Source organism: Acanthochromis polyacanthus, chromosome 23 (genome assembly GCF_021347895.1).
Source record: "Acanthochromis polyacanthus isolate Apoly-LR-REF ecotype Palm Island chromosome 23, KAUST_Apoly_ChrSc, whole genome shotgun sequence".
NCBI classification, from domain to species: Eukaryota; Metazoa; Chordata; class Actinopteri; family Pomacentridae; genus Acanthochromis; species Acanthochromis polyacanthus.
The window spans coordinates 2,455,485-2,479,321 of NC_067135.1; the positions used below are offsets into that span (position 1 = coordinate 2,455,485).

Sequence of the window (23,837 nt, forward strand, 5' to 3'; positions counted from 1 at the left end):
AAATGCTAAATTTAGATTTCATTCTAATTTTTGACTATTATTATATCATACAATTTTTATATTATACTAGTATATTAAACTATATATCATAATTTTTATATTATACTACATTAGATTATTTTATATTATACTATATTGACTTATATTATGTACAGTTTGGAGTTCAGTGATTTAAATGATTCAGGGAGTGCTTGATTTTTCCAAAACTCATTATCTATATATTTTTTTATCAATCATTTATCAGAACTTTTGTTGACTTACTTGCATTTTTGACTCACTATCGCCATAAACGTCTAACAACAGGTGAGCCCGATACTTTTAGAAACTACAATATTAATAATATCATTAATTAAATTCTGCATCACCACCCTGCAGTCAATATTCACTAAAAATGTGCAAAAAAATATTAATTTGGTTGAACAATCACAGCGGCGCGACGCCTGACGTCATCAAGCGGCGCCAAACAAAGCTCCATGTGCAGGAGAGAAAAACGAAGCGGATAAAAGTTGAGTTTCTTTGTGATTCGGGACGAAAAAGGGGCTAGAAACACAAAAGCGAAGAAGTTGAAGCTGCTGCGGAGCCGCTCCGTGTGCTGTGAAGTTTTAAACCGGAAACTGAAAGAAGGAAAAACGCAGAAAGAAAAAAATAAGAAAACGAAAACCGGCGTTCAGTATTTAAAGTCCGGAGAAGAAACGGAGAGTTTAAAGTAAGTCTGAAGCTTTTCGATTTGAACAGACTCACTGTTTAAACAGAATTTATCGGGAAAATGTGCTTACTGCAGTATAAAGCATTTATTTGGACAAATCTAATGATACCCACAAAAATATCTCGTAAGACTTTAATTCCAAAGCTGATATCAGATATTTTCCGTGATTTTTCTTAATAAAAATCTAAATCACTTCGGTTTCTGTAAAATTTTTGTCATTTTGCGTCTCATTTTTGTCATTTTGTGTCCCATTTTTGTCATTTTGTGTCTCGTTCTTGTTGATTTGTTGGCTAATTTTTGTCATTTTGTGTCTCGTTTTTGTCATTTTGTGTCTCGTTTTTGTCATTTTGTCTCGTTTTTGTCATTTTGTGTCTCCGTTCTTGTTGATTTGTTGGCTAATTTTTGTCATTTTGTGTCTCATTTTTGTCATGTTGTGTCTCGTTCTTGTCATTTTGTGTCTCGTTCTTGTCATTTTGTTTTGTTCTTGTTGTTTTGTTGTCTTGTTTTTGTCATTTTGTCTCTCGTTTTTGTTGTTTTGTCTCGCTTTTGTCATTTTGTGTCTCATTTTTGTCATGTTGTGTCTCGTTCTTGTCATTTTGTGTCTCGTTCTTGTCATTTTGTTTTGTTCTTGTTGTTTTGTTGTCTTGTTTTTGTCATTTTGTCTCTCGTTTTTGTTGTTTTGTCTCGCTTTTGTCATTTTGTGTCTCCGTTCTTGTTGATTTGTTGGCTAATTTTTGTCATTTTGTGTCTCATTTTTGTCATGTTGTGTCTCGTTCTTGTCATTTTGTGTCTCGTTCTTGTCATTTTGTTTTGTTCTTGTTGTTTTGTTGTCTTGTTTTTGTCATTTTGTCTCTCGTTTTTGTTGTTTTGTCTCGCTTTTGTCATTTTGTGTCTCGTTCTTGTCATTTTGTTTTGTTCTTGTTGTTTTGTTGTCTTGGTTTTGTCATTTTGTCTCTCGTTTTTGTTGTTTTGTGTCTAATTTTTGTCATTTTGTGTTTTGTTCTTGTCGTTTCACACAATTGCATTTCCCTGTTTCACCCATACTAACCCTGCATAAAATGACATTGCATTCTTCAGGTAATAAACCTTTAGTGGTACCAGGCATTAAAATGAACAAGAAACTAAAGAAAACCAGAGCGGTCAGATAATTTTTTTCTGTGACTGTGTGTGTCAGACTGAATATTAACTCCGGTGTGTGTTGTTGAGGTTAATAAAGTGTTTCCATGACATCAGGATGCTGCTGAGTTCATCTGCTGGATGAAGGTTCAGGAGGAGAACATGGAGGACGGACAGAGGGACGAGGAGGAGACGATGCCTGAACAGGAAGAGGAAGTGATGAAGGCGGCGTCGGCGGAGCGCTGGCAGCTGATTGGTGGACACACTCCCAGCTCCTCCTCCTCATTCACCTCCTTTCCCTTCAGAGGAGGCGAGGAAGACGAGGTCAGCGTCGTCATCGTCACCGCCGAGGACGAGTCCTGTCCATCAGAGCCGTTTGGCACCGCCCACCTCGTACAGACCAATCGGGACGCAGGGATGAAGGACGGAGGCGACACAAAAGAGGACGAGGAGGAAGTGACATCACCTTCAGCTCACCTGCAGCAACAGGTAGGAAGATAAAGATATACACATGAAAAACACTCAGAGCGCAGTCCTCCTGCAAGGCTGCTCAGACGTAGTGCTCACTTGTTGTCATGGTTACAGTGATGCTGAGCCGTTTTCTCTCAATGATGCAGAAATCATTAACCTATCCATGGATCCAGACTCTGAGCTGCATCACTGCCAAAATCCAATGAGGTGTTCCTTGTGTCATTTCTGATCTTCCCTGAAAATTTCATCCGAATCCGCTGGTCTGTTTTTGAGTAACGTTGCTGACAGACAGACAGATGGACGGCTGCCGATCGTCACATGACTCCACTGCGGCTGCTCCTCCTTGGCAGCGTAATGACTCTTTGTTACAGAAAACAATCATGAATTTTATAGGGCTGGACCCAAATATCCGGATATCTGAAGTATTCATTCGTTATGGTGGTATCTGAATATGTATTTTAAGATCTGAATATTTGGATAGGGTTTTGATCAGCAGTGTATGTGTTTATACTAAAGTACTCATGTGTTTTTGTACGTCTGATAGTATTTCATCCAGGACTGGTATCAGTGTTGTTGTTGAAAATAACCAGCAGGAGGCGACAGATTCACTGTTTACTGTGACTGAAACTACAGAGAAACACACACACACACACACACACACACACTGAGCACAAAGATGTTTAAATAATGACCAATTTGACAAAATCACAAACTAAAAAAAATAGAAAAAAATCAGCTTTCTGATGGACTTTGAACTAATCATGTTTGATTTACCGTTCTGGCAGAAAAATTACCAACATCTGAGCTTTAAATTGTCATATTTAATCAAAATGTCTTTTTTTTTTCCCCCTACGTCTGATTCAAAAATTCTCCAAAAATAAAATGTGTGCTCAAATCAGATTCTATAAAAACCACCTAAAGATACAAAATGACAAAAGTTGGACAAACAAATGACAAAGAACAGCAAAGAAAGGATAAAGAGACAAAAAACGAAACACAAATTGACAGAAACTGGTCACAAAACGAGCGAAACGAGACGCAAAACGAGCGAAACGAGACGCAAAACGAGCGAAACGAGCGAAACGAGACACAAAACGAGCGAAACGAGACGCAAAACGAGCGAAACGAGACGCAAAACAACAAAAATGAGACGCAAAACGACCGAAACGAGACACAAAACGACAAGAACAAGATGCAAAACGAGCGAAACGAGACGCAAAACGAGGCACGAAATGAGACGCAAAACGACAAAAACAAGACACAAAACCGAAACGAGACACACAACAACAAGACAAAATGACAAAAATGAGACATAAAATGACAAAAACTAGACACAAAAGGATCGAAATGAAAGAGAAAACAACAAAAATGAGACACAAAATGACAAAACCGAGAAACAAGATGGAAAAAAAACACAAAATTGAGACAACAGAGAGGAAAATCAAAGCTACTGGATGAATAAAATAAATGCAGCATGGCTCAGACACAGTGAACAGAGGAGGAATGTGTTGGATTCAGCATGGTGAAACATCTTTCTGTAGATGAGAGGAAATGGAAATAGTTAAATATCTATGATATGTAGAGACAACAAGACACAAAAGGGCAATGAAACGAGCCTTAAAGACAAAAATGAGACTCGGACTGACAGATTTGAGGACATTTTGTCTGTTTGAGGTTAAACTTAAAAGATGTTTTGTGTCCAGTGAGGGGATGGAGACAGAAAGTGGGGCACTAATCTGCTCTTTAATCTCAGAGCTTTTCCTCCAGATTACCACACATATAGCAGATTAAACACTCGGTTTATCCTCTGCACTTTCATACTCTGGAGGTTTCTGTCGGTGTAGAAGCTTCTGGTTCGTTCACACCGGTCACGTCTGAGGCAGCTGACCGACTGAAGCACATTAGAGCTGCTGGTATGTCTGGAATGTGAACACATCTGATGTGGTTAAGTCTGAAAGCAGCAGTTCCAACCTCCACGGACGAGAACCTGAACGCACCACAGTCACAGCATGTGTGGTAGGTGGTTGGTCAGGACAAGTTCTAGACACCCAAAGCCTGTCCAGAATGACGAAACTTTACTCCAGACCTGCCCAAAGTGAGTAAAAATGTGTCCGAAATGATCAAAAAGTTCTTTAAAATGACTCAAGTGAAGAGGAGTCTTGAAGAAAATGTACATATTGGAGAATTATTGGAAGTTTTCCGTCAACCAAATTTGTTTAAATGACCTAATTCTGGTTTAAAAAGACTAAAACTTCTCCAAAGTGACTCAAGATTTGTCCAAAATGACACTAAACCTGTCCAAGCTGACTAAACTTTGGTCCAGATTTGTCCAAAATCTAGTTTGGACAAATCTAGTTAATCTACTAGTTTTATTCTCTACTAGTTCTATTATCTACTAGTATGTCTGCTAGTTATATTCTTTACTAGTTCTGTCTACTAGTTCTGTCTACTAGTTCTCTCTACTAGTTCTATTATTTACTAGTTCTATTCTCTACTAGTTCTGTTATCTACTAGTTATGTCTGCTAGTTCTATTCTCTACTAGTTCTATTCTCTACTAGTTCTATTCTCTACTAGTTCTGTTATCTACTAGTTCTGTTGTCTACTAGTTATGTCTGCTAGTTCTATTCTCTACTAGTTCTATTCTCTACTAGTTCTGTCTACTAGTTCTATTATCTACTAGCTATGTCTGCTAGTTCTATTCTCTCCTAGTCCTTTTGTCTACTAGTTATGTCTCCCAGTTCTATTCTCTACTAGTTCTGTTATCTACTAGTTATGTCTGCTTTCGGTGCTGTATTTTGTCTGTAGATCTTCTGACTTGTACTAATCTAGACTTTTTCTGACCCAGATCAATCTGTAGACTGATCATGTGATGTCAGCAGGTTGTATGTGACGTGTTCAGGTCTACACGTGTCAGACTATACGGTAGATTGACGTGTTCGTGGGTTAAATCTGGACCTTCTCCGTTTTCCTCCTGCTGACCTGATGGTTCCTGATTTGTCTCCTGAGGAACGTTAAACAAACATGAGCTCTAAGTCTCTGACACCCTGCAGCTTCTCCTCCATCCATTATTGATGAACACCAACACGCTTTAGCTTCTCCGTGAACATGTCAGACCGTGTTGTTTGCTGCAGTGCGCCTCGGTAATGTGTCCCCCCGGATCACAGCAGCCTGGGATTAGATCAGTTCCTGCTCTGGTGACCACTTCAGGGTGGAGAAGATGTAAACTGGAGGCAGAAGGTGGAAGATTAAGATGGAGGACAGAGTAGAGACTGATGGAGGAGGAGGAGATGTCCACTGGTCACCTGGGACTCAGGTGATGAGGGGGCGGGGTCAGCAGGTCAGGTGATTGACAGCAGAAGGTTCAAGGTGGAAGAGAGAAAATATTTAGTCCCAGAATGAAGTACAATTAGAACATCTCAACATTCTTCATTCTTCTGTCCTGTTCTTTACCAAACCCCCAAACAAAAACGTGTTCTACTGGATTCACATCAGGCAACATCCTGGTCCAGGTTAGGTTAGGCAGGGCAGGATGGATGATCTACTGTATCTACTAGTTCTGTTATCTACTAGTTCTCTCTAGGTGAGGAAGGACAGGATGGATGATCTGATACACAGCTGGCTACAGGATTGATGCCCCTGGTGTGTTATTGCCCCTGGGGGGTCTCGGTGTGGAGACCTTCAGGTCAATCGGCTGTGAGAAAGCTGTGACCTCCACTAGTGTCCTGCTGTCTGTGTGTTTTAGTGTGTCTGCATTGTACAGTTGGACGTCTGATTTTGTGACACTTTCAGTTTTACTTTGTTCATTAAACATCTTAAACATCTGATGGATCTGGTTCAGTTTAAGATTTTTTATTTATTTATTTTGCAAAGACACTGCCTGTATAAATGAATAATGCTATGCTACATTAGCTTGTCGTAGCACTGAGTAACTGACTGTAAACTAATAATGCTATGCTACATTAGCTTGTTTTAGCACTGACTGACTGTGTTAATTAGTAATGCTATGCTACATTAGCTTGTCGTAGGACTGACTGACTGTAAATTAATAAAACTAGGCTATATTAACTAGTCATAGCACTAACTGACTGTTAATTAGTAATGCTATGCTACAGTAGCTTGTTGTAGCACTGACTGACTGTAAATTAATAATGCTATGCAACATTAGCTTGTCATAGCACTGACTAACTGTAAATTTATGTTGCTATGCTATAGTAGCTTCTATTAGCATTAACTAACTAATTAATGATGCTATGCTATATTAGCTTGTCTTAGCATTGACTAATTATTTAATAATGCTATGCTATATTAGCTTGTCTTAGCATTGACTAACTAATTTTCAATTAGTTATGCTAGGCCATGTTAACTTGTTGTAGCAATGACTAACTGACTGTAAAGTATAATCATATGCTATATTAGCTTATCTTAACATTGAATAACTAAATAATAATGCTGTGCTATATTAGCTTATCTTAACATTGACTAACTAATTAATAATGCTAGGCTACACTAGGTTGTTGTAGCATGTCTGACTGTAAATGAACAATTCTAGGCTATATTAGCTTGTTGTAGCACTGACTGATTGCCTAAATTAGTAATGAGTAGCTAATTTTGTAAATTAATAATGCTATGCTATATTAGCTTGTCGTAGCACTCTCAAACTGACTGTGTAAAGAATAGTGCTCTGCTATATTAGCTTCTCATAGCAGTGGCTAAATAATTAATCATGCTATGCTGTATTAGCTTGTAGTGTCTACAGTATTAAACCCTCAGTGGCTCCTCTGGTGGAGCAACCAGGTACTAAAGCTGATCTCTGAGGTGTGTTTTGTCCTTTATAGGAAAATGGAATCTGCAGATAATCAATAATAAATGATCCAACCAGATCAATAAAACTTTGATCTTCAGTTGTTAGTTTGTTGTTGTTGGCAAACTTACTTATCTATCAGAAGTTAAAGCATCAGTGAGAATAAAGTTACACTAAACACACACACAGGGCTCCTCCTCCTCCCACGCAGAGGGGCGTGTCCCTGCGTGTCCTGCGTGTCTCTGCGTGTTTCTGCTGCAGTCACTCAGTGTTCAGACTGTCAGCGCTCAGCAGCAGTCAGGAGCTGATCACATATCTGAGGCTCATCGATCACGACACTCTCCGATGCGCGGATCGATGGATCAGTGACGTCACCCCGCGTGTTCTCGGACCTTTTCGGATTATAATCTTCGGTCCTTTCCGGTGCTGGAGGCGGCGGTGGGGGGCAGCGGGGCATCATGGGCTTCTACGGCACCCTGAAGCTCATCTTCTACAAGGTGAGTATCGATCCCCCTGATCGATCCCCGTGATCAGCTCCCACCGGGTAGGGCTCGCGCGCAGGGGATGACGAGGCGTTTCTCTCCGTGACAGCGGAGTGCGGCCGCAGCGCGTGCGTCGGGGGCGGCGAGCGCGTGCGTGAGGGGAGCACTGCGGAACCAGAGACAAAACTCATGTCCTCTGCGTGTCTGATTATCGATTATTGATCCGGTGATCAGTGTGAGCCTCAGCAGGTGGAACAGAGAAAACATGAGATCAGAATTAATTCAGATTTAATCATCAGTTCAGCAGAAAATCAGACTCACGATTTAGTCCCAGTAATTCAGATTCATACAGGAAAGATGCTATAATCTGTGTTTTCTGCCTCCAGTCTGCAGTTTTTTTGTCTTTTTGTGTCTTGTTTTATTAGTTTTGTGTCTTGTTTTGTCATTTTGTGTCTTTTGTATGTTGTTTCATTAGTTTTGTGTCTTGTTTTTGTCATTTTCTGTCGCATTTTTGATGCTTTGTTTCTCATTTTTGGCATTTTGTGTCTCGGTTTTGTCATTTAGTTCTATTGGTTTTGTGTCACATTTTTGTCATTTTGTGTCTCACTTTTTGTCGTTTCGGCCTAGTGTCTCTCATTTTGTGTCTCGTTTTTTGTCATTTTATGTCTTGTTTTATTCGTTTTATGTCTTGTTTTGTCATTTTGTGTCTAATTTTATTCATTTTGTGTCTTGTTTTTGTCATTTTGTGTCTCGTTGTATGGTCAATCTGCATTGTCTGCCTCCAATCTGCTGTAGAACTCGGTGAAATGAACTAAAATATTCTGAACTTGGACAAGAAACATGTTTTGATTGTTTATTTTACTAAAACGTCTACACCTGGACACTTTTTCTTCCGTTTTTGTGCCTCTGTGTTCCTTTTTCCTCCACATTTTATAGATATTTACCTATTTCCAGCCTACTAACTACATTTACTGACAGACTGCAGATGTAAACGGTGTTTTATGGTTAATTCTCAGTTTATTGAACAGAATAAATCAGTGAAAAACATCTAAAATCAGACAGAACTTTGTGCCTTGTTGTGGGAAAAGCTGCCATTTGTTGCTTGCAGACAGTAAATCCTCAGAGGTTACCTCCCGCTGACAGTTTAAAGCCCGAACGCTTTTTACTTTCCGTCTTTAATCAGACCCACATCTGCCGTTGAAAGAGTCTGGAAGCGAGGAGCAGATTTCTGGGCTGCGGTTGTGAATGAAACTTGTGCTTTCATGTGAAATATTTGCAGCATGAAGGACACATGCTGCTGACTGCGGCTCTGTTTCACCCGACGCATTCCTGCAATTTTCTGCATTCCTGCCTTCATTCACTGCGAGAGCAAAGACTGAACTTCATGTGCAGCTCTGCTTCAGCGCTCCTGTAGCGTTTTTACTCTCAGTATAAAGTCCTGCAGCTCCGTGGAAACAACAACCATGAAGGAGTCCATCCGTCCAGCATGGTGGAACATCTTTCTACATCATGTTTCTCCATGCTGGATGGATCTCCAACAACTTCCTCCTCTGTTCACTGCTTCTGAGCCGAACCGCTTTTATTGTATTCATCCAGTAGCTTTGATTTTCCTCTCTGTTGTCTCAATTTTGTGTCTTTTGTCATCTTGTGTCTCATTTTTGTTGTTTTCTCTTTCATTTCGATCATTTTGTGTCTAGTTTTTGTCACTTTGTGTCTAGTTTTTGTCACTTTGTGTCTTGTTTTTGTCACTTTGTGTCTCGTTTTTGTCGTTTTGTGACCAGTTTCTGTCAATTTGTGTTTCGTTTTTTTGTCTCTTTATCCTTTCTTTGCTATTCTTTGTCATTTTTTGTCTAACTTTTGTCATTTTTCTTTTTTAAATATATTTTTGGACAAGTATATATCATTTTACACACATTTAGTCATTTTAGGTACATTTTAAATTATTTTTTGGTCAAATGTAAGTAACTTAGTATATTTTTTTACATTTTTTTGACAAATTTTAAATATAAATACATTTTTGAGTTTCTACAAACTTTCTTTTTTGTCTCATTTTTGTAATTTTGTGTCGTTTTATTTGTTAATAATATACACAATTTACAATGTAATATATCATGTTTTGTTTAGCGTTGTTTTGTTGATTATTGATTGATTAATTTATTCAGAAGGAGCTTTTTAACACATAATCTTAATTACGTGATAATTAACCTTAATTTTCCAAATCAAACAGAACTTTTCAGTTTAACACAGAGATTAAATCATAAAATTATAGCATAAATAAAAAGTGTTTAACAGTTTCTCATGTTTCTGTGGTCTCCATCCAGATGTTCGGTGCTTCTCCAGCTGTTTTAATCGTCTCTGTTTCTGTTTTCAGATGAAGAGGAAGCTGGATCACGGTCCAGACGGACGGACGTTTCCTTCAGGGAAGAAACACTGCAAAGGCAACGGACCGCTGGGGTAACGGAGGCTTTATCATTTTACAGAGTCTCAAGAAATATCACCGCATTTCAGATGATATTTGGTTAATTTTCCCCACAGATGAGCAGTGTAAGAACCACTGCTTCTGTCTTTACAGGCTCTGGTTGTGATAAATGGTTTTGGTTATTTTTTTTAAAGATAATAAACTTTTTAAATCCAGTAGGTGAACTCCATGTAGTTACTACAGTCCAGTCACTCACCTGTACTTCCTGTATCTCTGCAGTGCTTCCAGTCTAGTTTCTCATATTTTTTAATTTCACTTATGTCTGTTTGTCTTGTTTTTTGCCTCTTTCTGTCATTTTTTTTCTCTTTTTTATGTGATTTTTCTTCGTATTTGGGTTGTTGTGTGGTTTTTTTTTTTGGACCTGTTGTCTTGTTTTTCGCTGTTTTGTGTCTCATTTGTGGTGGTTTTGTTTCCACAGACTACAGATATTTAACCATTTATATTTGCAAAACCTCTACAAACTAGTTAGATGTTTCACCATGCTGGATGGATCTCCAACAACTTCGTCCTCTGTTCTCTGGTTCTAAGCCGAGCTGATTTAAGTTTAGGTTTGATTTTTTTTTTCCTATGATAGTTTTGAACAGGTTTATGTGGTTTTTAGGAAAAAATATGTAAGTTAAATCTTTTTTTAGTCATTTTGGACAACTTTGGACACACAGTTTCTTTTTACTCTGCTCATCAGCTGGAGAAAGACGTTTCACCATGCTGAATGTGTCTGAGACATTTTGGCTTCTAAATAGTTTAAATTTCCATTTTTTTTAAAGTTCTGCAGGTGAACTGCTTGTAGTTACTACAGTACCAGTTACTAGTTACTATTCCAGTTACTCAGCTGTACTTCCTGTCTCTCTGCAGTCCCTCCAGTCTGGTTCAGGCCACGCCCACCACATTTGGCGACCTGCGGCTGGCCAATGGGCACTCGGCTCAGCGGCGGCGGGTCACCTCCGGTCCGCCTCCGACCGGCCTGCAGGACTGGCTTCACACCTTCCAGGTAGGTTTCATTCATTCTTGTGCTGCTTTGGAGTAAACACGTTAGCGGTAATAAACAGTAGAAGAAGAAAGAAAACCAGCACTTTAAGAGCATCTGAATCTGAAACGACTGTAGCTTGTCACCCAGCAGTAATCAGATTACTTCAGTATTTCCTCTGCCAAACTGAGTCCAGCTGTGGTCTCATTCTGACTGCATGAACGTGGCTCAAAGGAGCCGTGAGCAGCAGAGCTCTGCGTTGATAATCCAGCTGTGAAGCACAGCAGCAGCTGCAAACGGAGGGATTATTAATGAGAACCAGAGGAAGTTTGTCCACCTCTGACCTGAATCCAACAGAACACCTTCACAGACAGAAACACAACCGCTCCAGGAACGATCAGAAAATGGTGAACTCTGGCGTCGCCCATGCTGAGGAGGACTGAAGAAATCATTTAAAGTTTGTCCTTTCTATGAATTTAGAGCTAATTACCTGTTAATTAACCTTCAAACTGAGAGTCTACAATGACTCACCAGAACGACCTGCAGCGACGCACAATAAACCCACATTTCCTGACGTTCTGCGTTTGGTTAAAGTGTTTTTGCGTCTTCCGCCTGCTGCACATAAACACAGCAGCTGCCTCCAGCTGTTCTTACGTAACCGACCGCCACAGAAAACCAACAAGAAGAAACGTACGCATGAAAACACACGGATGCATTCACAGGAAAAAACACGGACTTCTGTCCTGGAGCTCAAGGAGACGAGAGACAAACCGAACATAGAAACAGAAAACAGAAAGTAAAGAATAAAGGGAGAAGCTAAAACTACAATAAAACCACACAGAAAGACACGAAAATATGACGACAAAGAAAGAAACCGAACAGAAAAACAAACAGCAGAAACGACTAAATACACACGAGAGAAAAACTGACACCAGATCAGTTTAACATCCACTCCAGATGTCACAGTCTAAAGAATCATTACAATAAGGACATTTTTAGTCATTTACTACAGTTTTTAGTCATTTTAGATGAGGTTTGACTCATTGGGACGACTTTGGAGCAATTTTGCATGTTTCTTTTGTACAGTTTTGTGCAAATTTCTTGAAGACTCCTCTTCACTTTAGTCATTTAGTCGAACTTTTTAATCATTTTGGACAAATATTTAGTCATTTTAGACAAGAACTGAATCATTTTGGTCAAATTTGGAGTCATTTTTTGAGAAGTTCTGGGGTCATTTTGGACACGTTTGGTTGAGGGAAAACTTCAAATAATTTTTCAATATGTACATTTTCTTGAAGACTTCTCTTCACTAGAATCATTTTATATAATTTTTTGATGATTCTGACACCTTTTTAGTCATTTTGGACAAATCTGGACAAAAGTGTGGTCATTTTGGACTAGAGCTGAATCATTTCGGACAATTTTAGTCATTTCTTGAGATGTTTTTGTCATGTTAGACACATTTTGAGTAATTCTGGACAAATCTGGACAAAAGTTTAGTCAGCTTGGACAAGCCTTGAGTCACTTTGGAGAAGTTTTTGTCTTTTTAGTCAAGAATTGGGTCATTTCGGACACATATAGTTGAGGGGAAAACTGCAAACAATTTTCAACATGTCCATTTTCTTGAAGACCCCTCTTCATTTGAGTTGTTTTATAGAACTTTTTGATGATTTTTGGACACCTGGAGTGGATGTAAAACAGATTTTTACCAGAACTCGGATGTGTTTTTCCTCCTAAATGTTATGCGTCTATCTGCTGGACTGATGAAGTGATGACGCTCAGAAATGCCTCTGTAGCGTCTGTAACTCTGAAAATATTCATAATATGAAGGTAAAACTTTGCTTCGTGAAATAAAACTCACTGTAGATAAAGAATCATCTGGTTTAATGACCCTTCTCCCTCTTGGCTCCGCCCCTACCTCCAGATGTGGAGCGGTCCCGAGAGGCTATTGGCTCTGGACGAGTTGATCGACAGGTGCGAGACCAGCCAGGTGAAGCACATGATGCAGGTGATCGAGCCCCAGTTCCAGAGGGACTTCATATCGCTGCTGCCCAAAGAGGTAACGGACGGCGTGGCGTCACTTTGACAGCCGTCAGTTTGGACCCGCAGTCCGACCTGCTACTAACAGAGGTGTTCTGGTTCCAGTTGGCGCTGTACGTGTTGACCTTCCTGGCCCCCAGAGACCTGATGCAGGCCGCCCAGACCTGCAGGTACTGGAGGATCCTGGCCGAAGACAACCTGCTGTGGAGGGAGAAGTGTCGTGAAGAAGGTAAGAACACCTGTGAATAAATAGCTGAAACGTGTAGGGAGATTTGGGTGAAATATCGCGATTTTATTCTCAAATTTGTTGAGTTTTTACAATTTAAAAGCAGTTTAGAGATGAGCAATTCAAGGACTGTGAGAAATGTAGAAAATTTGATGATTTTTTTCAGTTTTTATAGTTTCTTTCTCTGATAAATTATGTTTTAATTTTTTAAAGATTCATTTAATTCCTCATTTTTTGAAGTATATGGAAAGGTACTCAGTTACTGCAGTCATTCATCGTCATGGAAACAACCAACTGCCTCCCTGTTTTTTAACTACAAGATAATGTTTTGAATTTCCCTCAAGATTAATAAAGTATCTATCTATCTCGGCTGATGCAGTTTCATCAGGAAAACAAACCAAATCCAACCTTAAAATCCTGATATTTAATTAAATAATTTTATCCTACATGTCGTTTAAAAAAAATTCACCAAAAATATAATGTTTGCTCCGGCCAGATTCTGTTAAAAGACAAAAAATTCTGAGCTCCTCGGTTGAAACGTGAAGCCATGAATGACTTGGCTGTGACCAACAGTCAGGTGGTAAAAAATCAGAGCGTTTTTAGGTTGAACTGCAGGCAGTGTTTCCAGTGTTAGTAATGCAGAAACACATTGGATGACTTCATTCCACTTTTTGTAATTTTTATAAAATGAAACGGGAGCTAAAAAACACCCAGAAATGCTCGGCTTTCAGAGAGTTAAATTCTGATGAGAAATAACAAGTTAGCAAATTTAACTGCTTGAAATTGGGCTTTTTTTTGCTTATAAATATGTAAATATGTGACGTATAACTGTGCTGTGAGATACAACTGAGATGTAGGAAAGTAAAGTGGTTGCTAATTGTTTCCTCCTGGACATCAGTAAGCGTTCGTTAAACGTGAATGTGTGACACCTGAGCAGAAACCTGCAGGTGTTTCACTCCTGAAACATGAGAATCAGAGCATGAAGTGTTTTTAGCCTGAATGTAGCGTCCAGACTCACTCAGTGCTGCAGGCAGCGCAATGCAGAGGCTGACTGTGTTACTGTGTTACTGTGTGTGTGTGTGTGTGTGTGTGTGTGTGTGTGTGTGTGTGTGTGTGTGTGTGTGTGTCTCTGGGCGCTCTGCCAGTCAGTCAGATTCACTGCCAGCACTCAGCAGTCATACCAATGAGGCTACCTAGCGTTAGCTCCATGCTGCAGCCATACTAATGAAGCCGGCGCTAACTGCAGCTCACAGCTTCATAAATAAGGCTAATTATTAGCAGCGCCGCCTCACCGCGGGGGAACAGTGTTGGAGCTGATAGCACTCAGTGAGAATACAAATGATGCAGCTAACCTTCATTAGCAGCACTGCTCTGACACACCAATGAAACTAGCACTGGAGTTAGCATCCAGAGATTAGTAAACAGTAGATATTATTCTGCTATAGCGCAGTGATGCCAGTAAAATCTGCAGTAGCTAATGTTAGCTTTTAGCATTTTAATTATATGTTTAATGTTGTTTTTAGTGTATCTGATTGACTGAAGCCAGCTTATACTAACTTTTCAGCTAGTGCTAGCTTGCACATGAACAAAACTGTCGTGACAAATGTTAGCTTATAGCACATTAGTCAAACTTTTGAGCTCTGGTGTCTTCAAATAACACATTCATGCTAAAATTTTAATTAAATCCTCAGTAGGTAAGGATAAATACATTTATCAAAATAGATTTAATAGCTGTGGTTGTTTTTATGTAACTAACTAGCTAAAGTCAGCTTATACTGACTTTCAAACTAATGCTAGCTTGCATATAAATAAAACTGCAGTGTCTAATGTTAGCTTGTAGCATACTAATCAAACTTTTGAGTTCTAGTGTTTTCAAGTAACAATTTTAGACTACAATCATTATCAGAGCTTTAGCATAAATAAACTATAATAACTATGGTTTCTTTTAGCTTGACTGACTGGCTAATGTGAAATTATACTGCAATTACAGGTAGACCAATTTTAGCTTAGACACAAGCAAAACTGCAGTGGCTAATGCTAGCTTACAGCATACTAGTGGGTTCAAGTACGCTAAAATTATTCACACTCCGAATGCTCATTCAATAGTTGCATTTGCTTTATAGGCTAATGGGCTAGCTATTGCTAACTTATACTGCATCAGTGACAATTAACCTACGTAATGTTAGCTTGCACACAATAATGCAGTAGCTTAGCAATGCAACGTTTGAGTTCTGTTGGCTTCAAAAAAGAATTAAAAATTACAGCCTACTAGCTACTGCAGCTAACAAATACTGTTATATAATAGCTGTGGTTGCTTTTTATGTCACTTGCTAGCTTCTGTTAGCTTCTATTGATTGTTAAGCTAATGTTAGCTTTATGATCCAGCTGGCATCAAAATCCCAGTTTACATGACATTATAAATAAAGCCTTAATAAAAAAAAAGTAATGATTAAAGCAGTAACTTTAATAGCTGTGGTTGCTTTTAGCTTAGCGGGCTAGCTTGAGTTAGCTCAGACTGTGATCTAGACAATGAAACTAATGCTAGCTAACAGTACAATAATTAAACCGGTGCTCATGTTGGTGTGTTGGCTTCATTTCAAAGTGTTTGTTGCTGGATAAATGTCAGCTGCGGTGTTTTATTTTAGCAACATGTTTAGTAATGCAGCTGCTGTAGTTAATGTTAGCATCCACCGCAGTCAAACACCTCTTGTGTTGGATTTTCTTTGATTATCTTTGAGTCAGCTGGTTATTACAGTTACGTTTCTACTCTGCAGGTATATCAGAGTGTGAGTGGTCTCATCGCAGGAGTTGCGGGGCTGCGGTCGGTCCGTGGAAGGCGGCCTACATCCGGCAGCATCGCATCGAGACCAACTGGAGGCAGGGCGACTCCGGGGAGCCGATGGTCCTCAAAGGTCACGACGATCACGTCATCACCTGTCTGCAGTTCAGCGGCAACCTCATCGTCAGCGGCTCCGACGACAACACGCTCAAAGTGTGGTCGGCCGTCACCGGAAAGGTAGGACTGGTAAACATCTGGAATAAACATGTGGAATGCAGTCAGAGTGGATGAATGCTGGAGGCAGGTTTCATGTTAGGAGTTTATCTTTTAAACACTAATGTCAGCTTTATTCATCTAAAACCTGATTCATGGGGATTTAACTGAGCCACGGTGTGTGTTACTGCTTATTATAGTAATATCTGGGACCTTTAAAGACATCATTTGTAACAAAGTCAGCCTTTAAAACACAAACTAAAACAGTCCATTTATAGCAGTAAAATAAAACGCTGCAGCTGACATTATCCAGCAACAAAAACCTAAAAATGAAGCCGACACACCAACACAAGCAACAGTTGAATTATTGTTCTGCTAGCTAGCATTAGCTTCATTGTATAGATCACAATTTAAGCTAGCCCGCTAAGCTAAAAGCAACCACAGCTTTTAAAATGAGTCTTTTACTCATTACTTCTTATTGAGGCTTTATTTGTAATCTTTTATGAACTGGGTTTTTGAAACCAACAGAATTTCCTGGATTATTTGATTAAAAAAACTGTCCAGTATGACTTAAAACTGGTTAAGAAAAAGTGCAGAATTTGACAAAATTGATTTATAACTGTCTTCTCTGCAGTGTGACGGATTTATAATCACAAAAAAGGAAAAATTAAGTTAAATTCAGATTATTGAACGTAGAAAAATGTAAATAACCTGGAAACTTCATGTCTGACATGTTTCCACAGCCGTTACCAACACTAGCTGTTTCTACTTTGTTCTGCCTGGTTCTGCTTGGTTCTCCTTTGTTCTACATGTGGCTACTAACACTGTAAAATACTCCACGTCCGACAGATATGTGACTGTTTTACGGTTTTCATGAGGTATTATTTAGTTAAACATTTTCCCTTTTGCAGCTGAATCCCTTCTGTTTTAATGAACCAAAGTCGACGTTTTAAAGAGAAAACCATCAGTGCTTTACTGGTGATTAATGTGTAATAATGAAGTGATGAAACACCGCCTGAGCCTGTTTCACTTCACTGTATGTTTGACCTGAATTAGAACGAAATAAAAGGCCTTAAAGTGGGTCATCGTGACCTAAAGAGACAGACAGAAAGAGTGAATCCTCCTGAACAGACTGAAGCAGCAGGACCAGTTCTACTGTGAGCTGGGCGTGACGCTGTTCAAACACCGGCTGTACTCACACCGTTTACACCTGTAGTACAACTGAACAATAACTTTAGTATAGTATAGATTATTCACCTTAATGTGTCTGTCTGCTGTACTGATGAAGTTATGAGGCTCAGAAATGATGGAAAAGATTAATATTAATAAAAATATGTTCACATTATGGAGGTAAAATACTGCATGGCTTCATGAAATAAACTTATGTAAATGAAGATAAATACATAATCTGCTTGACTCTACCCGGTTCTCCTCGGTTCTGCCTCATTATTTTTGGTTCAGCCTGTTTCTGCTTGGTTCTCTCTGGTTCTACTTGGTTCTGCTTGGTTCTCTCTGGTTCTAGCTGGTGTCTGTCTGAACTGAGCGTGTCGGTGAAGTGGAGTGAGGTGATGAAACAGGAACGGTCGGTGTGTGTCGTCTGGTTTCGACTGAACATTCTTTACCTGGACACACCTGCTGGTCGTCGCCCAGACCTGCCTGGTTCTCCACACGTGGGTTCTCCACGTGGAGGCGACGGTAAACGGAGTTCAGTCTCGTGTTCCTGCGATCATTAAGGTCGGTTTCAGATTTAAAATCAGTTCTGGATGCGACTGCTCTAATCGTCTCTGCTGGACTCGGATCAGCTTTATTAACAGACTCTCTGCAGCGTCTTTCCTCTTCCCGGCAACAGTTGCCGGGGCAGAGTTTTCACTGTTGCCACGGCAACCAGCGCTACAACACCTTCAAGGTGAAACTGCATTTTTCCGTGCGTGTCCTTCAGCATCGGGATTGTAAAGACGCTTTCTGCTCTGAGTGACGTCCGTTTGTGATTTAACCCTCAGAACCCCGAAAACCTGCTGGAAAAGAAATCACTAAAAACACACCAGAGAGAAAGAATCAGCGGGTTTAACCGACTGTCCTTGAACTAATCATCTGTGACGGGCTCAGCAGAGAGAAAACAGGAAACGACAAAAACAAGACACAAAACGACAAAACAAGTTACGGAACAACAAAAAAGCAAGAAATAAAACAACATAAATGTGACAAAATGACAAAATAGACACAAAACAGTGACGACAGAGGAAAATCAAATCTACTGGATGAATAAAATGAATGCAGCATGGCTCAGAAACAGGAGGAATGTGGTGGAGGTACATTCAGCATCGTGGTGAGACATCTTTCTGTAGATGATGTCCTCATCAGCTGGATGTATGGAGCAGAGAGAAAAGAGGCTGGGAATAGTTAAATATCTGTTATTTCCAGTGTTGGTGACATCTGTGGACACGTTGTTCTGTTTCCACAGAGGACTTTACGTTGCAGTGAAAAATGAACCCACAGTGAGGAAAAACGAGTTCAGTGGTTTGATGACTGACCAGTTAACCTAGTTTGGGTTAGTTTGGAAAGTGTGACTAATCACTAAAGCACGCCGTGGCTCAGTTCAGTGTGTCTGGTTTTACATGAATAAAACTCCAGTTTACCGGACAGAATATTAATATTAAGGTCCTCATTAATACATATAAAGTCATTTAACTGGATCATTTAAATATTTTTCCTCTCAGTGTCTGAGGACGCTGACCGGTCACACCGGTGGAGTTTGGTGCAGTCAGATGTCCGTCGCCACGGTGATCAGTGGCTCCACCGACCGGACGCTTCGTGTTTGGGACGCCGAGAGCGGCGAGTGTGTCCACACGCTGTACGGACACACGTCCACCGTGCGCTGCATGCATCTCCACGGCAACCGGTAAGACACACACACACACACACACACACACTAGGAACATCTAACTTTTAGCTGCACTTGTCTCCATGACAACCAGAGGGAACACACACACAAATACACTGTCTACTTCCCATCTCCATGGTAACCAGCAAAACACTCATTTAGTGTGTTCATTTATAAATGACAATACGCTCTGGCATATATGCAGTTTGTAGAGACCCTATAAATGATTGTTATCTTATTTGTAGAAATGTGTAATACTTCAAAACAAAATCGGTCAACTGAAAATAGAAAAAATGTATCATGATGTGAAGCACGGTGGAGGCAGCATCATGATGTGAAGCACGGTGGAGGCAGCATCATGATGTGAAGCACGGTGGAGGCAGCATCATGATGTGAAGCACGGTGGAGGCAGCATCATGATGTGAAGCACGGTGGAGGCAGCATCATGATGTGAAGCACGGTGGAGGCAGCATCATGATGTGAAGCACGGTGGTGGAAACATGATATGAATCATGTTTATAAACTCTGTACATCTACACAAACATACAGTGTAGAGATGATGTCACTGGTTGCTATGACATCATGCGTGTGTTTGCGTGTCAGGGTGGTGTCGGGTTCCCGGGACACGACGCTGAGGGTCTGGGACGTGTCCACGGGTCGCTGTGAACACGTGCTGACGGGTCACGTGGCGGCGGTTCGCTGCGTTCAGTTCGACGGACGGCGTGTGGTGTCTGGAGGATACGACTTCATGGTGAAGGTGTGGGACCCCGACACAGAGGTGTGTCTGCACACGCTGCAGGGACACACAAACAGAGTGTACTCACTGCAGGTAAGCACGCACACACACACACACACACACACACACACACACACAGTCAGTCTGATCTGGTGGTTGTGTTTCAGCTGTAACTTTGTGTGTCTCTCTGCAGTTTGACGGTGTGTTTGTGGTCAGCGGTTCGTTGGACACATCTATCAGAGTCTGGGACGCAGAGACAGGTAGAGACATCACCTGACATCACCTGTATATACTCTGAGTGAATAGATGCTGTTTTAAATAGAATCTGATGACAGTCTCATGTCGTCATGGTAACGGTCTGCCCTCATCCAGGTAACTGCGTCCACACTCTGACCGGTCACCAGTCTCTGACCAGCGGTATGGAGCTCAGAGACAACGTCCTGGTGTCTGGAAACGCCGACTCCACCGTCAGAGTCTGGGACGTCCGGACGGGACAATGTCTCCACACCCTGCAAGGTGAGAGGACGGGAGGAGGTCCAACACTAAAGAAGAGGACATTGTGCAATGTTATGCCTCTTCTGTGTCTAATGTTCGTTTTGTCACTTTGTCGTCATATTTTGGTTGTTCTGTGTCTCTTTATTGTGACGTTTGGGACATGCAGTCCAAATGTTTTTCCATTTTGCATCTCTTTTGTCTCTTTTGGTCTAATTTCTGTCATTTCATGTCTTGTGTTGTTAACTTAATGTCTCTTTAGATGTTTTTTTGTCTGTTTTGTGTTACATGTAGGACATTTTGACTTTTGATTTTGGTTGTTTTGCATCCTTTTGTGGTTGTTTTTGTCCTGTTTAGACTAGTTTGTGTCTTTTTTTTAGTAATTCCTGCTAGAAAATCCGTGCAGTGGTTGTTGAGATACTTCAGTGTGGTCCAAAGAACAAACTACAGATGTGAGATGGTGTTTTCTCCTCATGTGTTCCCTTCAGGACCCAACAAACACCAGTCGGCCGTCACCTGCCTCCAGTTCTGCAGAGGTCTGGTTCTGTCCAGCTCTGATGACGGGACGGTCAAACTGTGGGACCTTCGGACCGGAGCCTGGCTGAGGGACGTTGTGGCGCTGCAGAGCCGAGGATCAGGTGAGGGCCCGGTCTGAGTCCAGTAGAGGTTCTGTCTGCCATCATGAGACCGTGATATGGCGAGGGACGACTGTATACGAGTTATAAAACTATAATAATGTAATAATTAAATGCTCTTTATGGCTTCAAACAGACTGAACTCATGTGACCTGGTGTACTCAGTGAATTTTCTTGAATAACTTTGACCATGAAAATATAACAAGTTGGTAGAAAGTGGCTGCTCAGAATCTGATAATACCACCGAGAAACAGACGTCCTGTGAGTCACAGTAATAGAACCTGTTTGTGTCTCTGTATAAAAGCTAACCGTTAGTATCCTAGTTCTCTTTTACCTGATGTCTCTCCACCAATCCCACGTCTCCCCTCCAGGTGGCGTCGTGTGGCGAATCAGAGCGTCCGACACTCGGCTGGTTTGTGCCGCCGGCAGCAGGAACGGCACCGAGGAGACCAAACTGCTGGTTCTGGACTTTGATGTGGACGACAGGAAGACGGAGACGGACTGAAGGAGACGCCGAAGACCGAAGACGAACCGACGGTCTTCACTGATCGGTCTGCAGGTGGACGGAACAGAACCGTGAATGTTTAGTTGAATGTAGGACTGAGGAGGCCGACGCCGCTGCTGATCACCAAATCTACCCAGACTTTCAGAGGCGACCCAGACGAATTCTGCTGGATTCCTCTCGGTTCGACGGTTTTCGTCTTCGTCGCTTCATCGGTTCAGAAACTCGCTGCTGCTGAAATCTGGGAATCGAAGCTTTTTGTTTTTCAGAGACGGAGGACAGACAGAAATGTAGCAGAGCCTCACACCTGCAGCCGTCAAACACCTGAAACTCTAAAATATTCCAAACCTGGACCGACTTCTCTTTCGCTTAAACGTTTCTCCCTTCATTCAAACTTCAACAGCGGTTCAGTTTGGTGCTCAAACTTGTAACTGCATAGAAACTGGTAGATAGATCTGTAGTTCTAGATCTGTAGTTCTAGATCTGTGGTTGTAGGTCTGCAGTTATAGATCTGTAATTATAGATCTACATGTGTAGTTCTGGATCTGTAGCTCTACATTTGTAGATCTGTAAAGAGCCTAAACTTATAGATCTGCCATTGTAGATCTGTTTTTAAAGATGTGCCGCTATAGATCTCTAGTTGTAGATCTGTAGTTATAGATCTGTAATTATAAATCTGCAGTTGTAGATCTAAAGTTGTAGATCTGCAGTCGTAGATCTGCAGTTGTAGATCTGAACTCAAAGATAAAGAAGGAAAAGCTTCAAAAACGTGTTTGAAAGTTCGTACTTGAACCTAAATCATGATATTTTTATAATCCAAACCCAGTATTTTGGCTTCTAAGCTTCTGTCCAGCAGTTATTTTTGTTAAAGCGTCGATGAAACTGTGATATTGTCCGAAATCTGATCTAAAACGTGAGTAAAAATCAAAGGTAAACCAGTGAAAATGAAGCTTCAGTCTGATAATAAGGTATGTGGTGAAAGTCCTCCACTGCTCCTTCAAATTAAAAGCCCGTCTTACGTAAACACATTTTTTTTTCTTATGTGACACTAAGGTGGAGGAAAGTTGGATCACTCGTTATTTTTCTGTTGTTTTTTCTTCAAACTTTGATGGTGAATCCTGAAGCAGCTTCTTGTGTTTGATAAACTTCATCACTACTCGACTTTATTGCACTAAGTTCCAGAAAAATGTCACTTTTTTTATAAATAGTTTCTTTTTTCCTTTCCAGATCCACTCCACACGTTCTCCTCACCTTATGAAACATTTAAAAAAAAGATAAATAATTTAAACGACTCCTTTTAGCCGATATTAATCCGATAAGCTGCCGTTGCCGGGCAACACCTCCAGCCAATAGCAGAGGTCTGGGCGATGTTTCCCCGGCAACAGGTGTGTCAGAGGCAGGTGAGAGGCTCTGGATCCTGTAACATACTGTAAATACTGAGGATGTACATATCGAGCTTTTGTAATAAAAATAAAAAAACAGAGAAAATATTGTGAACGACGGATAAGAAACAATAAAGACGAGTTTTATAAAAAGCTTTGTCACGTTTTAACTCCATTCAGACAGACTGAAGCCGACCGGAGCCGTTAAAGCTTCACAAGATATAAGGTAAGAAAAAAACCACAAATACAGCCGAAAAACATCACGTTAAGCCACGATGAAGAACAGATTTTATGAAATAATTCAATCTGATTTACTAAAACATCAGAAAGAAAAAACTACAAGAAGATGAAGAAAGTTGTTTAATAGAAATATTTTTAGTTTAGATGAGACTATAAAGTAAAATCCTTTATTTAAAAGTCAAGATTCTCTGTGCAGCGTTCAGAAAACACTGACTGACCTCCTCAGATTCTTTATCTGCAGGAACTTTATTTAATGAAGCAAAGTTTCATCTTCATAATCTGAATATTTTCAGTTAAAGACCCTTAAATCCAAAGAGGTAGATCCAGATTTATTACTGATGAAGTGATATGAGCCTTAAAAGTTTATCCAGAATGACAATAACCTGTCCAAGCTGACTCAACTTTGGTCAACATTAGTCCAGAATTACAAAAAACAGTCTAACATGACAAAAATGTCTCAGAAAAATGATTCGGTTCTTGTCCAAAATGACAAAAAAATCTCTCTAAAATGTGTCTTCATGGTTGTTTTGTGTCTTTGTGTTCATTTTGTGTCTCTTTGTGTTGTATTTCATGTCTCTGATATAAAATAAATCGGCTGAATTATATTTTACATCAGGTCCTGTTTCCTGCAGAAAAGTCTGACTTCCTGCATTAATCCAGTAACGTCCTCTCTGATTGGTCGACGCCTCCG

The 23,837-nt window shown here is 40.4% G+C and overlaps 1 protein-coding gene across 2 annotated transcripts; it reads left to right on the forward strand.

Moving 5' to 3' along the window:
• Positions 1-445: 445 nt before the first annotated feature.
• LOC110957450 (F-box/WD repeat-containing protein 7-like) lies at positions 446-23,059 on the forward strand. 2 transcript variants are annotated; one of them, XM_022203491.2, is made up of 13 exons: positions 446-706; positions 1,940-2,311; positions 9,949-10,031; positions 10,909-11,044; positions 12,945-13,079; positions 13,166-13,289; positions 16,061-16,302; positions 18,996-19,177; positions 19,763-19,988; positions 20,089-20,155; positions 20,268-20,411; positions 20,876-21,025; positions 21,394-23,059. In XM_022203491.2, the coding sequence occupies exons 2-13, from the start codon at positions 1,964-1,966 to the stop codon at positions 21,525-21,527; spliced, it is 1,971 nt and encodes a 656-aa protein (XP_022059183.2). In that variant the 5' UTR covers positions 446-706; positions 1,940-1,963; the 3' UTR covers positions 21,528-23,059. The 2 variants fall into 2 exon arrangements, with proteins under 2 accessions (XP_022059183.2, XP_022059184.2); XM_022203492.2 differs by lacking the exons at positions 446-706; positions 1,940-2,311 and adding an exon at positions 7,323-7,592.
• The last annotated feature ends 778 nt before the right edge of the window (positions 23,060-23,837 follow it).